At 42.8% G+C, this 17,885-nt stretch overlaps 1 protein-coding gene across 1 annotated transcript in view; it reads left to right on the forward strand.

Moving 5' to 3' along the window:
• Positions 1-6,848, forward strand: part of TCEANC2 (transcription elongation factor A N-terminal and central domain containing 2) — a 45,683-nt gene extending 38,835 nt beyond the window's left edge. Inside the window, exon 5 of the mRNA XM_025364390.1 lies at positions 5,843-6,848. Within this exon, the coding sequence (XP_025220175.1) occupies positions 5,843-6,031 (189 nt within the window). The 3' untranslated portion in view covers positions 6,032-6,848. The remainder of the gene's footprint in view (positions 1-5,842) is intronic.
• Positions 6,849-17,885: the final 11,037 nt, after the last annotated feature.

Below are 17,885 nucleotides of genomic sequence, written 5' to 3' on the forward strand. Positions count from 1 at the left end.
GTTACAGGATGGTCTCGATCTCCTGACCTCATGATCCACCCGCCTCAGCCTCCCAAAGTGCTGGGATTACAGGCATGAGCCACCACGCCCGGCCCATGTTTATAATTTTTAATGACTATTTGATAGTTCAGTGAATTGCTATGCTGAAAGTTCACTTAACATTTCCTAAAGGAAGCTTTAATATGAGTATTAAACCCTTAGAAGAGAAAACAAAATATGAAAGTTATAAGTCTGATTTTCCAGAGTATCAATTAGCCACCAAGATTTATTTTAAATAAAGTTTAGTTTTGAAATAAGTCAAAATTATTGCAGAAACATACAGTGTGGGTATATAATATATAGTTAATGTGGTGGTAAATACCAGTTCCCTGTGGTATCTTTTTAAGTAAATGATAATAACAAAGCTATGCTTGTAAGGATTAATGAGCAGTTTGCCTACTATATTAAACTCCATGATAATTATCCTTTTAGTTTATCCATTAATTATCCTTTAAATGGCACATCAAGTGGTAAGCACTCAAGTGTTATAAAGCAAAGTTAAAAAACTGATACATTTGTTAGTGCTTTCCAACATAATTGGAAAAAACATCAGATTAAGCATAGCTGAATGGTTTTGTTCTCAAAGAGTAAATTTAAAAAATTAAAAGTATGCATCTTAATGTCTTCCTTAGCCAAAAATAAAAATAAAAAAATAATAACTCTGCTTTCCTTGCATAAACAGCATTTGATAGCATGTTTATCAGTTTGTTATGTCAGAGAATATAAATACAAGCCCTTTTGTATAAGGTTAATTCTTAGCACCTATCATCATCTGAGATATTTCCATATTAGAGTAAATCAATGAACCATCTAATTCAGTATCTGGTCTTTGACAGTAACCAATGTTGAGTGCATTCAAATCAGACATCAGATCTCCATAAATGTACTTAATCAGGCAGCAGTAAAGCACTGGGTTTAAGTTACTGGCCCAGTGACTTAAAAGCCTCTACAATTTGATCCTAGCATGTGTTATTGCAAATACCAAATCTTCTCATTACATTTTTGTAGAAAAATAAATGTTTCCATGTTGTTTCACTCATATTCTTTAATAGTGAAAGCCATAGATGAAGAATAATACGCACAGCCTAAAGGTGCATCTCTTTATTACCCTACAGATCTTGCTTTCTAGATTCAGGGATTATTTCCTTGTTCTTGGAATAGTGGAATAGATGAATAAAAACTCCATCGTTGAAACCCAGGCTCCATTCCCCTTTACTTTCTCCCTTCCAGATCTTCTTTGTTCTTCCCCGTCTTTTAGATCTTTCCTCATATGAACATCCCCTGTGGTGTCATTCTCTTACTTCCCCTTCCTCATTATCCACTCTCCTTTCCTACCTCACGGCCTGTGATCATTTTCCTATTATGTCATTTTAAAAAATGAACCTGATTCTCAAAGTGAGCCTGTATCATTAAGAGTTATGAAACACTGGCTGGTTGGCTCAGTTGGTTGTCAGATGGTGCTAATGAGATCCAGGTCAGGGGTACGTCCCCATATGGGACTGTTAGTTTTTCTTTGTTTAATGGCCTCAGACTGCACCCCTGGCTTTGACCAGCTCTCTCATGAATGTATTCAAGTGGTCAAAAAGAAGTGTGGGTAGATATGTACAAATTCAATCATGCTATTGGAAAACCCACACAAAGTTTGCTTCCAGTGGCTATTCAATTCAACAGATGTTTAGTAAGGATCTACTCGGTGCTGGGGGAGAAGACAAACATGAATGAGTCGCATTCCCTATCCTAAGAAAACTTTACTATCTCCTGACTGAAAACCTATAAATGATTAATTAAAATATGAGGCAGTCTGAAATAATGGTACTAGCAAGTATCAACACACAAAGTACAGAGCAGTTAAATCTGATGGGGGAATCTGGGAATGTTTTGTGAAAGAGATGGCAGTGGAGCCCACCTTTATCAGAGGCGTAGGATTTTGCTAATTAGAAAATACACATAAAATAGAAACATATTTTATCTGCTATGTATATGATGTTATTAGAAGAGCAAGAAAGAAGAGTTACACACGGGAAGGAAGGGCATTCATTTAATAAATATTGGTTGAACATTTACTATGTGCCACTAACCTATGCTAGCTAGGCATGCGCAGTTTAGAAATGGATACAACATGGCTTCACCTCTAGCAGTCCTTATAGTCTTCTGAGGAAGATAAACAAATAAATAGTTACGAAACAGTGTGGGAAGTTCCACACTTAAAGTAAACACATGAAGAAGACCCTGTTCCCATGCCCTGAGAGAGCTTACGCATGTGACAGACATCACTAATTGGTTATGGCACCAATTCCCACTGATGAAGGAGCTCAGGGGGTCATGTTTTATATCTTCCTCCAGCTATAGCCAGTTCATCCAGAATTAGAAAGCTGTATAACACACTTAACTCCCAGGCACAAACAAATAAGGATTCTGACTGTCTCTGGGAAGTGTGAACTAGGAGATACCAATAAAACAACACCAAGTGTTGAACAGAAAGGATGTTGGAGGAGTTGTGAGGAGGCAGAGTTGTGAGTAAAGATGTGTAGCATAGGAAGAGAGAATAAGGCAGTTAGAATTGGTAGTGAGTAAGGCCCATGGAGAAGAGCAAAAACATGTGAGAAAGAGACGAGGCAGCTCATGAGAGATACAGAGAAAGGATCGATTTCTAAATAAATCCCTAGGTTTCTCCCAGTGTTCCTATCCTTATTCCCATTCATACAAATTATCTCATAGCAAAAGCCCTTTTCTCAAGGACTCAGTGAAACTCTGGTCCTTCCACCGAGAAGGGCTCACCTAAAGCACTAGATTAGGACCCACTGGAAAGGACTCACCAACTTGGGTGGGTTTGGATTACCCAAAGGCACTTACAAGACAGGTATTCTTCACTTTGCAACAAACTTGTTGTACACACGGTACACGATGAATCATTTTCTATCACGATTTTAATGTCACATATTTTTCTCCATTTCTTAATTCTGATTGGTCTTCATTTAACAAGAGGCATGCATGAGAATTGTTAGATGCTTACCTTCTATTACCACCACACTGCTGGCATAGCACTTGTCGTGCTGCCTACCCCTGGGTTCCCACCCACTTCTGGGATGTGAGTTTGTGATGGGCAGGGTTCACATCCTTTCTGCTCTCTCTCTCTAAGATCAGGCCAGACCCAGAGTAGCAATTCAGTTAACTATTTGCTGAATGAAGTATGTGAATTACAAGACACTCTCAGAGTTCTTTTTTTTTTTTTTTAATTTAATACAGGTACTATAATTTGCTGGAGTGCCCATGACTTGTTTTACAAACACATATACCCTTCTTCTTTGATAACCACTCCCCTCCAAAAAAAAAAAAAAAAAAAAAAAAAAAAAAAAAGACTTCCTGCTAAGTGTATCTCTAACCACCAGTAGAGACTAACCAGCCTCACACCAGGATAAGGAGCTTTCTTTCTAGCAAATGCTGCAGGACAAATGCTGGATAGCCAGCTAGCCACCTTTCCAGCTTCCTAAAGTAGTCTGGTGCCAGGCCTGCCTCAGGGGGCTAGTTCGGTGCCCACCCAGGAAGCCTTGAAAAACTTGGAGTCCGGGTTCTAGAGAACCACGGCGCCAAGTCCACTCACTCCAACACAAGCCGTGGAAATAATCTGTCTGTCATTAGGACCACAAACTTTTGTGAGCACCTTTTGTCGGCTAGACTAAGGCAGATGTCTGGGCCTGGATATTCACTCTCTCTCTGTTTCTCTGTGTCTCTTTCAGTCCTGTTCTGCTCTTTGCTTGGTCCTTACGTCTGACAAGTTTGTTTTTTCTACTTACTTTGGTCCATCTGTCTCATGTTAGGACATTTTATTAAATGTCAGGTGACCCCTTTTTATTTGGGGTGTGTTTTTCCTTTTTTTGAACTTTGCATTTTGCACAGAAGAACAAACATATATGTACAGCTCAGTGAATTTATCACAAAGCAAAGACCTATTTCACTTAGCCAGATCCTACTCATGCTCCAGGTCTCAGATTAAACTTCATTTCCTCTTGAAGCCAGGCACTGCCCTCCTGGGTTGGGTTGCTTTGCCATGGCTGTGTTCTCCCCTGTGCTGGTTCCTCTCCTTTCTCCTGGTGCACAGAATCCTTGCAATCCCTGTTCACAGTCTGTCTGTCCTACTGGACTAGGCTGCCCAAGGGCCCAAGGACTGAGCCTTCCTTAGTCACTGCTTATTGCTCAGCCCAAGCACAGAGCATGGCATATAGTGCTGAATGAATGTTTGAATGAATGGCAAAGGGAGGGAGAGGAAAGGTTAAAGATAAAAAAGCAAGTGAGAGAGATAAATTTGTCTCCTATTTTCAAGGAATTTTCTACTAGGAGAGACAAACTTAAAATATAGATCATTGGCTGGGTGCAGTAGCTCATGCCTGTAATCTCAGCACTTTGGGAGGCCAAGGTAAAAGGATTGCTTGAGGCCAGGAGTTCAAGACCAGTCTGGGCAACTTAGCAAGACCCCATCTCTAAATTTCTTTTTTTAATTTTAATTAGCTGGGCATGGTGGTGCATGCCTGTAATAATCCTAGCTCTTGGGAGGCTGAGGCCAGGAGATCACTTGAGCCCATGAGTTTGAGCCTGCAGTAAGCTTTGATCACACCACTGCACTCCAGCCTGGGTGACAGAGTGAGACAGTATCTGTAAAATAAAAGTATACACTTCATTTATAATATATCATGATAGTGACTAGGGGAAGCTCAGGGCATGGTGGCAGCCTGAAGAACTTTCAGTCCTTTGCACTGGGGTCTTTTTGTTTGGTTGTTCTTGCCTCGGCTTTGACATACAAAGAGGAGTGTTTTCCGTAGGGAAAGGTATGCCTTGCTAAGGGAACATGTGCTGGTGCAGAGGCATAGAGGTGTGTGAAAGCGGCCAAGAGTGGAGTGCTCAGGGCCGGCTGTGGTCAGGATTGGGGAGGGGAATAGCTGAAGATGGGCCTGGAAAGGAGGGTAGTGCTGGGGGCGGTCTCGGACCAGCATCCAACCTACCCTGGATTCAGACCGTGTAGACAAAGTCCCAGATCTCTCCTGCTTTGATTAGGTCTGGGACCTCAAGATGGCTTGGGCCTGAGCCAGACCACCCCAGAATTGCTACAGGTCCCTCCCCTAGGCCTGCTCTGCTTAATGGAAACTGCAGGCGTCTCTCCAATCTCAACCATTCTCTCGGAATGTTGAAGCGGCCATTAGTATGGTGAAAGGGAAAAGACATGAACTTTGGAGTCGAGGGATCCAGATCAGAGTCCCAGCTCTGTCTCTTAGTAATTGTAAGACCTTAAACCTTTGCCTTTGAACCTGTTTCCTTATCTGTAAAATGTGATAATAGGAGTTATGAGCATTAAATGTGAAAAGTGATTTTTGAACTGTTCTGTACACATATTAGGATCCAGACCCCATGTTTCTAAAATGCCGTAAGGAGTTAAAAGGCAGTCTAAAAACAAAACAAAAAAAAATATGAAGCGTTATACTGATTTATTATTCTTGGTCTTCGTTTCCTGGTTGGTAAAGTACAGGGCCCAGTACCCGTTGCTTAGTTCAGGCCAGTTTCCTGTTATAATGGCAAATATTACCACCCGGCAGGGGTTGTGAATGAGGTCCCTGTCACAAAGCACATGGCCTTGTTCCTTAATTGCCAGGGTGGAATTAATTTGCTCTTCCTGTTTCTCTTGTGACAGGAAGTAGATGTCCTTGAATTTCAGTTGATTAATGGAGGCCTCTGAGCAGAGTGCTCCAGCCTCTCTTGCTTTTAATCCTTATGCAATGTAAGGCTCTAATTTGATAATTTTGCTGTTTTTTAGATGGATCACCTACTGGTTGAAAATATTGAGCGGGAAACGTTTCATCTCTGCTCCCGCCTCATTAATGGGCCGTACCGGCGGACGGTGAGAGCCCTGGTCTTCACATTAAAGCACCGAGCTGAAATCCGGGCTCAGGTGAAGAACGGCTCGCTGCCAGTCGGCACGTTTGTACAGACCCACAAAAAGTGACCTGAGGACGGTTCCAGCCCTGGGCCAGGCAGAGAAGAAAATGGGCCCCTCTCTGCCGTTCAAAGACGCTTTTGAGTTTGGGTGATGGCTGATGCTGGCTGTGCTAGATTTTCCCATGGTGCCATTCCTTTGCAGACAGAGGATTCGGAGAGCCCTAGGAGACAGGCCTGCAGGAATGTGCTTCATTAGCTGGAGTGCGCTGGTGCTGCCTAACAGAACGCACACTGGCTGTCACTAGGAAGCGCCATACGGTTGCTATCACCCAACATGGTGAAAGGGTGATGGATTTCACTGTGAGTATGCCAAGGACACCTCTAAACTTCCCCCTGTCAGGCAGATGAAGTTACTACTTTATTTCACCACCCTGCAGGTAACTGAAACTCAATTACCGCTGCCGCTCACTCGGTTCCATCCCCCTGAGTTTAGATAGCTCTGGAGCCTCTCAGAACTCCCCTGTCTGTTCTCTTTGCTCTACCCCAGGGGTGAGCCTGCCAGAGCCAGCCGACTACCCCTTCTTCCTAGAGCTCACTTATCTGAACGTTTCAGCTCTCCCTGGAAGACCTTCTGCGTTGGTCTCCAGAGCCCCCATGCTGAGGCTACTAATGAGGAACTGGCCCGAAGCCTCCCACACCTCCGGGTTTATTTGAATACGCTGGCGCTCTCAGTTTAGGGCTCTGTAGAAGATACATAATGAAATTTCTCTTGAAATGAATTACTGCAGTAGAAAAAAGTACATACATATATATGTTAAAGTGAATATCTCTACACAGGCCTGTTTTAACAATTATGTAAATAATACTTGTTTTTTTAAAAGTAATGATAAGCTGGGACTTTTTTTTTTTCTTAAACAAAAGGTGGAGTTTGTTCACGGAAGAGTGTTTTGGGTTGAGAAAGGGTACAGTTGGTGAAATTAAAAAATGATGGAACAAGGATTTGAGGAAGGTAGAAGACTCAAGGAAGTGGGGATTAGATTAGAGGATACCGGAGCACGTTTGTAATCTGAAAGGAAGGAGCTGGTAGAAAGGGAGAGATTTAAAATAAAAAATAAAAAAAAAGAGTTGAAAAACAAGGGGAGAAGGGATGGGACTAACATTATTGCCTAACTTCTAAATGCTAGGCACTTCTCCTAAGACAGTTTATTAACATTTACATGGATCAAAAACAAGGGGAGAAGGGACGACACTAACATTATTCCCTACCTTCTAAATGCTAGGTACTTTTCCTAAGACAGTTTATTAACATTTACCTGGATCTTTATATAGTTTTGTAAAAATCTTTATATAGTTTTGTAAAAATCTTGTAAAAATCTTCTCTCACCCATTGTATTAAGTAGGTATTGTTGTTTTCATTTTTTAGATTTGTTTGTTTATTTAGCAACCATTTCCTGAGCATCCATTCTGTGGGGTAGGTGTACACTGAGCAGTAGTTACAAATGGGAGCCTGAGGATCACTGAGCAGAAGCATCACCTTCAATTTCTCACTGCTAGTAACTATTGGAGCTAGAATAATAATAATCGAGCATTTACCCTGGGCCCAGCACTGTGGTAACCATTTTACAAAAAGAGAATACCCAGTTAAAGACAAGAAAAGTGAGGCTCAGAAAGGTATAGTAACTTACTCAAGGTCACACAGATAGTGAATGACAGATCTAAGATTCAAAATCCAGGTCTATTTGACTGTATATGGTTCCCTTGGATGATTTCATCCACTCTCATGTTTTCAAGCATCGTCTACATGCTGATGACATTCCAGTTTGTATCTTTAGCGCAGACCAGTCCCCTGACTTTCAGATGATATTTCCTAGATGCCCCATAGACATCTCAAATATAACATGTCTTCTCTCCATTGGCAGTACCAGCAAGCCAGACACTCCAGCTAGGAACTCAAGGGGTCAGCCTAGACCTCACATCTCCCACTCTGAGCCAACCAAGTCCTAGTGGTTTGATTAGGTTGGTGCAAAAGTAACTGTGGTTTTTGCCATTACTTCTAATGTATTACTTCTTTGCATTTGCTGTTCCAGTTGCAATGCTCTTTCCCTAGACATCTGCATGTTCTTGTCCTCATTTGATTTAGGTCTCTCTTTCCCTTGTCAAAAAGGCCTTTGCTGACTACCCCAAATACAATAGCACTCCCCCCTAACTATTCTTTAATGCTGTACCTGGCTTTATTTTTCTTCAGAATATTTATTACTCTTTAACATAGTTATTTATTTCTTTATTGTCTATCTCCCCACTCCCAGAATGTAAGCTTCATGAAAGCAGAGTCTTTGTTCTGTTTCCTGCTATATCTCCAGCATCTGGAACAGAGCCTGGGACAAGCTAGGTCTTCATAACTATTTATTGGATAGTTGAGTGACTGATTGTGGATGTACAGGATAAGCATCTAATTCTATCAGAGAGTGCTTCCTGGAGGAGCTGATACCTGTGTTCAGTCTTAAAGGGCAGGAGTTTGGATAGGGGAATGTTAGTTAATATAATGAAAATTTCAAAATTAAAGGGCAGGAGTAATTAATTGGGTGGTTGAGATGCACGCCTGGCAGAGCAAGCAGAGTATGGAAAAACCCAGAAGTGGAGATATCTGGAAGGTGATTGGAAGGTGATTGGCATGGCTGGAGTAGAGGACACTGGCAGGAGAGTAGCCGGAGATGAGGCAGAAGAGGAAGGCAAGAACCAGGACCAGGTCTGAAGGGTCTTGAGCATCAGGAGAAGGCGTTAGACTGATTCAAAGCAGGAACTGCTCAGTTTTGTATTAATAGGCTATGTGGAAGAAAAGCCAGGATAGGGAGACTGGAAGTAGCAAGCCTCATGTTTAAAGAACCAAAGAGTTCTGCTAACTTAGGAACCCAGAGTAAGTTGAAAACAAATTGCTCTCTGGCTGAAAGCCTTCAGTGGTGATAGTTGGAAAGTAGAATGATTGCAGAGATGTGCTTTGGAGATTTGGAAAGCAGGCTGTGTTATTTGTGGCTGTTTTCTCCTTGATGCATGTGCAGAATTTCCATGCACGCTAATGGAGCTATTCTGAGCATTTGCTGAAGGGAAGGAAGCTTGCAGACATCCCTCCCAATCTTGCCCACACACCGAGAAGTACCTCGGAGCTACAGTCTGTTAAAAATGAGAAGGTTGAAGCCGGGCACATTGATTCATGCCTATAATCCCAGCACTTTGGGAGGTCGAGGCAGGCAGATCACCTGAGGTCAGAAGTTTGAAACCAGCCTGGCCAACATGGTGAAACCCCAGCTCTACTAAAATTACAAAAATTAGCCAGATGTGGTGGCAGGCGCCTGTAATCTCAGCTACTTGGGAGGCTGAGGCATAAGAATCGCTTGAACCTGGGAAACGGAGGCTGCAGTGAACCAAGATCGCACCACTGCACTCCAGCCTGAGCAACAGAGTGAGACTCTGTCTCAAAAAAAAAAAAAAAAAGAAAGAAAAGGTTGCCCCTGAAATGGGGTGAGAATAGTTCCTGAGACCTCTGAGCTACCTGTAAGTCAAGGTGTGAATATGTCTTATAAGCATGTTCAGTTGCTGGGGGAAATATGGGAAAGTAAATACCATTTGTGTCTGCTCTAACAGCTTATTGATGCTTTTCTTGTAGTGGTTAATTTGGAGGTCCTGGTTGGGCATGGTAGCTCACACCTGTAATCCCAGCACTTTGGGAGGCTGAGGCAGGTGCATCACTTGAGATCAGGTGTTTGAGACCAGCCTGGCCAACATGGTGAAACCTTGCCTATACTAAAAATACAAAAGTTAGCCAGATGTGGTGGCAGGCAGCTGTAATCCCAGCACTCGAGAGGCTGAGGCAGGAGAATTGCTTGAACCCGGGAGGCAGAGGTTGCAGTGAGCTGAGATGGCACCACTGCACTCCAGCCTGGGTGACAGAGCGAGACTCAGTCTTAAAAATAAAATAAAAATAAATTTAAAAAAATTGGAGGTCTTGGTCCTTTGTGTAGGGACTCAGTCTCTGTATTTTCATTCATTCATTCAACAAACAAATGTTGCCCATCTTCTGTGTGCCAAGGACTAGACTAGCACTGGGGACACAGCAATAAAGGAGGGATAATTTCCTTTTAGTCTGGTGAGGCAAATAGACACATAACTAAATAAATAGAGTATAGCATATTGGGTGGTAACTATAGACATAAAAATATTGAGAAAATGGGGAAAGGAATGAATAACACCACTCATAGGAAGAATCTTCACAGAGGAGTTCATGTTTAAACCAAAGCCAGAAGGATAGGTAGGAGTGCTTAGCAGAAGGCTCAGTCTATGTGAAAGCACAGAAGTGTAAGGTGTATGGCTAGTTTCAGTAAAGGAAAATAATATGAGGTGGTTGAAACATAAGGTTGTTAGGAAGGTAGTGAGAAATTGGGCAAAAAAAAGTAACCAAGGCTTTGGAGGCCTTATCAACGAGTTTGGACTTTGGCCTTCAGATAATGGGAGACCATGAGAAGTTTTTGAGGAGGTGAGGGACCTAATCAGGTGTGTGTTTTAGAAAGATTTAAAAAAAAAAAAAAAACAAAAAAAACCCAACAGATATTTTAAGAAAATTTTAAACATTCAAAAGAAAACCAACAATTTAAGGAAAAGGAAAGAAACACTTGAGATTCAGTAAATTAGAGGGTTTTTTTTTTTTTTTTTTTTTTTTTTGGACAAATGAAGTTTAAAGTTGCCCAAACAGATATCATTAGAGAATCTCAGGTTTGAAAAGTGGCAGGAGGCCCAGATAATGCATTTACTGTGTTCTGTGGTGAAGGAACAGGCAGCTGGCCTTTTTCATTTATAGAATATCAGGTTCTTAAACTTGTGCCTGTCAACTTTGGTTTTCTTTTGCTGTAGCCTCAGGCCTCAGAGCCTTACTCTGAGATTGGTAATGTGTTTTGAATGTGTTTATCACAGCCAGATGGGGCAAGGGCTCAGTTTGTTACTGCCCATTATTGCAAGGGAAGGGAGTCCATCCAGAAAACAAAGCTTTGGGAGTTTCAGTTAGTTGGGTGACATTGCCCTGATATCAAAGGAAAGATGGTTTGATTGGATACATTGTATTTTCTTTAAATCAACCAAAATGATACAATTACTGTCAGGATGGACTTACTCATAACCTGGGGAGGTTGGTTTCAAGATCCAAGAAGATCAAAACATCCAATCAAATGCTGTTTTTTAATGTTGATAAAATCATTCTTTCAGTACGCATTTGTTGAGTTCTTACGTGTCAGGTATTAGGGTCACAGGGATAGAGAAGACATAATCTTTGGCCTCAAGAAGTTTACAGTCTCATGAAGGAGAAGATAATAAACAGGCTATTTTTACCATTTATTTTTATTTTGGGAGGGAGTCGGGGTCTCACTGTGTCACCCAAGGTGCAGTACAGTGGTGCAATTACAGCTCACTGCAGCTTTGACCTCCCAGGTTCAAGCAAGCCTCCTACCTCAAGCCTCCCAAGTGGCTGGGACCGTAGGTGTGTGCCACCATACCTGGCTAATTTTTTATTAGCCAGGTTTGACACCATGTTGACCAAGCTTCTCTTGAACTCCTGGTCTCGAGTGAGCCTCCTGCCTTAGCCTCCCAAGGTGTTGGCATTACAGGCATGAGTCACTGTGCCTTGCCCAGACCATTTTTGAAAACACAAATGGGCAGGGTGCAGTGAGATTTTTAGGGGCCAATGGTCTGGGATGTGGCAGGGACATTCTCTTGAAAGTGAAAGACAATTATTGCATCTCACTCCAACCATTAAGAAGAAAACATAATGCCTGGGAGCCCTCTTTAGGTTTTGGAGACAGCATATCCCACACCTAGGAATACTGCTCCATCCATGTACTGGATGACACAGAAAGTTGTCAGTTTTGATTGGGGCCCAGAGCAGGAAAGGGCTCAGCAGAAGCTCCAGGCTACAGCACAAGTGGCCATGCTGTGTGGGATGGATGAGCTGGCAGAGCCCAAAGTACCTGAGGTGTCTGTGGTAGGAACAGATGCCTGTCAAGTTTATGACAAGACCCTACAGGAGAATCACAGTGTAGACACCTGGGGTGCTGGAGCGGGGCCATGCCATCCATAGCCAAGAATTGTATACTTAAGAAACAACTCTTGATACTACAGGGTTCTGATAGAGACAGATCATGAGACCATGGATCATTAAGTTGACCATGTGACCAAAGCTGTTCATCATGAGCTGGATTTTGCCATATCCACCAAGTCATAAGGTCAGGCAAAGCCAGCAGCAATTCCTAAGATAGAAATAGTACGACTGGGGTTGGGCATAGCAGGGCCAGAGGGCAGAAGATAGTTATGTGAGCAGGTGACCCAGACATCAATGTCATCCACTACCTTTGCACCAGTACCTGCCTGTCCCTCATTTCACACCTTTGGCTGCCTGGGGAGCTCTTTATATCCAGCTGATGGAAGAGAAAAGAAGCCAAGCCTTGTCCTTAGATAGGTCAGTTCAGTGTGTGTGAGCAAGACAAAAAGAGACCATGGCTGCACTGCAACCCCACACAGGGGCATCCTTGAAAGACAGCAGAGTGGGGAGTCCTTCTAGTGGGCATAGCTTGTGGGTCATGCACCTAGCCATCCACTGTATGTGGAAAGAGAAGGAGCCTGAGCTTAGACTATACATGGATCTCATGGGCAGTGGTGAATGGCTTGGCTGGTTGGTAAGGGGTCTGAAAGGAATAAGATTGGAAAATTGGAAACCAGGAGCCTGTGGTGGAGGCTTGGACATATGGAAGTGGGCGCCAAGTGTGAAGATCATTGTATTCCCTGTAAACACCTGCCAGAGAGGACATACCATGGAGAAGCACTAAACAACCATGTACACACAGTTGACATCAACCAGTCTTTATCTGAGGCCACCCCAGAGCTGACACAATGGGTGTATAAACAGCATCCATGGTGGTGTAGTAGTCCGTTTTCACACTGCTATAAAGATACTACCTGAGACTGGGTAATTTAAAAAGGAAAGAGGTTTCATTGACTCACATTTCTACATGACTGGGAAGGCCTCAGGAAGCTTACAATGATGGCAGAAGGCAAAGGAGAAGCAGGCATCTTCTTCACAAGATAGCAGGAGAGAGAGAGAGCGCAAAGGGAGAACTGCCAAACACTTTTAAACCATCGGATCTCTTGAGAAGTCACTCACTATCATGACAACAGCATGGGGGAAACTGCCCCCGTGATCCAGTCACTTCCCACCATGTCCCTCCCTCAACACATGGGGATTATAATTCAAGTTGAGATTTGGTTGGAGACACAGAGCCAAACCATATCAGATGGTATGGCGTGGCTCCCACTCACCAAGATTGATCTAGCTATTGCTGCTGCTGAGTGTTCGGCCTGCCAGTAACAGAGACCGACTCTGAACCTAGATATAGCTCCATCCCTTGAGAACAACCAGCAGCCACTTGGGAAGTTGACTATATTAAACCCTGTCACCCTGGAAAGAGCCGTGATGCATTTTCCCTGGAATAGACAGACGTATATTCCAGATACGAGTTCGTCTTCACTGCTTGTAGAGCTTCATCCAGCACAACTCTCAAAGGGCTCATAGAATGTTTAATCTACTGGGATAGATTATGGGATCTACAGATTATGGGATAGTCATACAGGATCCCATATGATAAGGAGGTGCAGCAGTGGGCCCATGGTGACAGGGTCCACTTGTCATTTCATCTACTGCACTATCCTGAAGCTGCCAGCTTGGAACTGTCTGTCGAAGGCACAGCTGGGGCACCAGCTCAGAAACCCTGAGACAATAGCTACCATCCTCCAGGATGCAGCACATGTTTGAAATCAAAGACCGTTACATGATGCTTTGTCTCCAATGGGTAGAATACATGGGTCCGGGAATGAAGAAATGAAAGCAGGAGTACTCTCTTTTACCATCACTTCTAGTGACCCACTTGGACATTTGTGCCTCCTGTTCTCACAGTTGTGGGCTCTGCAGGTTTAGAGGTTTTGAGTGACAAAGGAGGAACACTTCCACTAAAAGAAACATCAAGATTACTATGAACTATTAGCTGTGACTGCACCCAGGCACTTGAGCTCCTCGTGTCAAGAGACTACTAGGCAAGAACAGTCACCATTTGAGGGATAATTAACCCTGATCATCAGGAGGAGGTACAGCTGCTGTTAAGCAATGGAGGGTAGGCAGGTGTATCTTTGGTACTCAGCTGATTCACATGGAGACTTCTTGGTATTCCTTTGCCCAATATTGGTTTTTTTTTTTGTTTTTTGTTTTTTGGTTTTTTTTTTTGAGATGGAGTCTCTGTCACCCAGGCTGGAGTGCAGTGGCACCATCTTGGCTCACCGCAACGTCTGCCTCCTAGGTTCAAGCTATTCTCCTGCCTCAGCCTCCCGAGTAACTGGGATTACAGGCGTGCGCCACCATGCCAAGCTGATTTTTGTATTTTTAGTAGAGAAGGAATTTCGCCATGTTGGCCAGACTAGTTTCGAACTTCTGGCCTCAAGCGATCCACCTGCCTCAGCTCCCCAAAGTGCTGGGATTACAGGCATGAGCCACTGTGCCTGGCCCCTTGCCCAGCATTTATAAAATAATTATACAAGCGCCCAGGCCGTGACCTGAGCAGGATATGCTGACTTCAGCTCAGCCCCCTCAGGTCTGAGGGTCTAAATCATGCCTCCGTGGAAGTGACAGAGACCAGAACATGTGCTGGCTGAGGGTAAGAGGGATCTAGAATGGATAGTAGAAGAGGGAGATGATGAGTATCAGTTGTGGCCTCAAGACCAGTCAGTGATGGAGTTTGTAGTTTGTCCAACTTACTTTCCTAAGTTTCCCCCAGGAAATGAGGCCCACCAGAACTTAAACCAAGAAGTAGAGCTGAGCAGCAGAAGTGTGTGCTGTAGTGGATGCCATCCTGTGCTGCCCAGATCCCCCACCACCATGCTTGCTGGGCCTCTTCCCACAGCTATTGGGAGTGCTCTCAGCCAGCAGCCCTCAGCTGTCAGCCCCCTGGGAATTTTCCTCAATGGAAGAGCTACCTCACTGACATACCCCTTTCCCAGGCAGGTTAGTTCAAGGTTATGAAGACCTGGCCCCACTGCCTCAACTTGACAACTCTAAAGAGCCATCCCAGCTTCAAGAGCCTCCCATGGGACTGGCTGAGGTCTTCATACAGCATCGGAGCCCAATTTATCTCTCTGCCCAATCCTGCTTCCTTTCCTGCCTCCTTCCCAAGAGCAATCCCTGATAAACTTCCTGCATGCTAATCTCCATATCAGAGTCTACTTTCCAAGGAAGTGGGCCTATAACGTAGCTCTTCTAGTTTTCGGTGACAACTCTAGAACAGGGGTCAGCAAACTTTTTTCATTTTTTTTTTGAAACGGAGTCTCGTTCTGTCACCAGGTTGGAGTGCAGTGGCGCGATCTTGGCTCACTGCAACCTCCGCCTCTCAGGTTCAAGCGATTCTCCTGCTTCAGCCTCCCAAGTAGCTGGGACTACCACACCACCACGCCCAGCTAATTTTTGCATTTTTAGTAGAGACGGGGTTTCACCATATCGGCCAGGATGGTCTCGATCTCTTGACCTCGTAATCCGCCCTCCTCGGCTTCCCAAAGTGCTGGGATTACAGACATGAGCCACTGTGCCCAGCCAGCAAACTTTTTTAAAGGAACAGATAGTAAATATTTTAGGCTTTGTGAGCCATACGGTCTCTGTCACAACTATTCAACTCTGTTATTGTAGTACAAAAGCAGCTGTGGACAGTATGTAAATAAATGAATGTGGCTGTATTCCAATAAAACTTTATTTACAAAAAACAGGTTGTGGCCTGCATTTGGTTCATGGGCCTTAGCATGCCAAAGCATGCTCTAGAGAAATACTTTTACATGTGTGCAAAGGAGACATGTACAAAGATTTTAATTGCAACATGGTTTGTAACAGCAAAATTTTAGAAACGGTCTAAATGCACATTTAAAAAAGAATGGTTCAATTGTACATCTAGAATGGTTAAATTGTACATCCAGATTTTGGAATACTGTGCAGTGGATAAAAAGAATGAGTTTAGGTCTGTATAACAGCACTGTCTAATAGAAATATAATGCAAACCACATACATATTTTTTAATTTTCCAGTAGCCACATAAAAAATGTAAAAGGAAACAAATGAAATTAATTTTAATAATATATTTTGAGTCCAATATGCCGCAAATATTATTACTTTGACATGTAATCAATATAAAAATTACTGAGACATTTTATGTTTTGTACTAAGCCTCTGAAATGTGGTGTGTATTTTACTCTTACAGTGCATCTCAGTTTGGGCTAATTACATTTTCAAGTGCTTGTAGCCTCATGTGGCTAGTGGCTACTGTGTTGGACCATGCAAATCTGTAAGTACTGACATGGGAACATCGCTGAGACATACTGTTAAGTGAAGAAAGGAAGTTGCAGTACCATATGTACGCTATGAACTATTTATGTAAGGGAAAAAAACTATTTCCGTAGAAACATATTGAGAAAAAGAAAAAAAAAAAAAAGATGTGTACAGATATATACCCAATTTAGAGAGACGTTTTGGATGGGGTGAGGGGTTTTTGGTCAGGAGGGACTCACTCTCCTTGCCTGATTTTTTTAAAATAAACTTTTTATTTTGGAGTGATTTTAGATACACAAAAAGTGGCAAAAATACAGAGAGTTCCTGTATGCCCCTCACCCAGTTTCCACCATTGTTAACTTCTTATACTAGTATGATACATCTGTCAAAATTAAAAGTCCACTGTTGGTATACTACTATTACCAAACTCCAGACTTCACTCAGACTTTGCCAGTCTTCCCACCCATGTCCTCTTTCTGTTTCAGGATTCAGTCCAGGATCCCAGGCTGCACTCAGTCATCCTGTCTATCCTGTCTCCTCTGCTCTGTGACAGTTTCTCAGGCTTCCCTTGTTTCCCATGACCTTGACAGTCTTGAGCAGTACTGGTCAGGTATTTCGTAGACTGTCCCTCAGTTTGGGTTTGTCTGAGGATTTCTCTATGACTAAGTTGGAATTCAGGGTTTGGGGGAAGAATACCACTGAGAGGAAGCGCCCATCTCATCACATCACACCAGGGGGCACATGGCTTCCACAGGACTGTTGACTGGTGATACTAGCCTTGAGTGCTTGATTACATTAGCGTTTGCCAGATCTTCCCACTATGAAGTTGTCATTTTTCCCTTTCCATATTTTATTTTTTGGAGGCAAGTCACCAAATCTAGACCTCACTCAAAGGTTAGGGGGCTGGGGGCGAATTAAACTCCACCTCCTGGACAGTGGAGTATCTACCTATATAATTTGGAAGTTTTCTTTAAGGAAGATTTGTCCCTTCTCTACCATTTAATTTTTTGATTATTTATTAATATATCAACATGGACTCATATATTTATTTTATGCATCGGTTTGTAATCAGATTTTTTTTTCACAGTGAACATAAATTCATATAATATATTTTTAATGCAGAAAACGTACAAAAACCACACTGTGTGAGAAACAAGCTCTTACGATTGGCAAGTATTTTTCCCCCACAGCTTTTCATGTCTGCCTTTGAGTAGGATAATCATTAGCTTATTGCTGTTCAACCGTAGACATGCTATTTCAACTCTCCAGACCTCAATTTCCCCATCTAAGTAAGAGAATGTTTCATGAAATGGTCTCGGAGGTGAAGAAGGGGATGATGTTTGTATGTTTGTAAGTGTCCACATATTTTGTTGCCTATTAATAGACCCTTAGTCCTTAATGGTTATCTTCTTTTATTTATGTTGGAAAATGAACTCAGAGCTAATAGCCCTTGAGAACATCCTGTAAACATAATCAATATTTATATCCCCCATTACAACCCCAAAGGGTTCGCCTTCCTTGCTCTTTCACC

Source organism: Theropithecus gelada, chromosome 1, assembly GCF_003255815.1.
Source record: "Theropithecus gelada isolate Dixy chromosome 1, Tgel_1.0, whole genome shotgun sequence".
NCBI classification, from domain to species: Eukaryota; Metazoa; Chordata; class Mammalia; order Primates; family Cercopithecidae; genus Theropithecus; species Theropithecus gelada.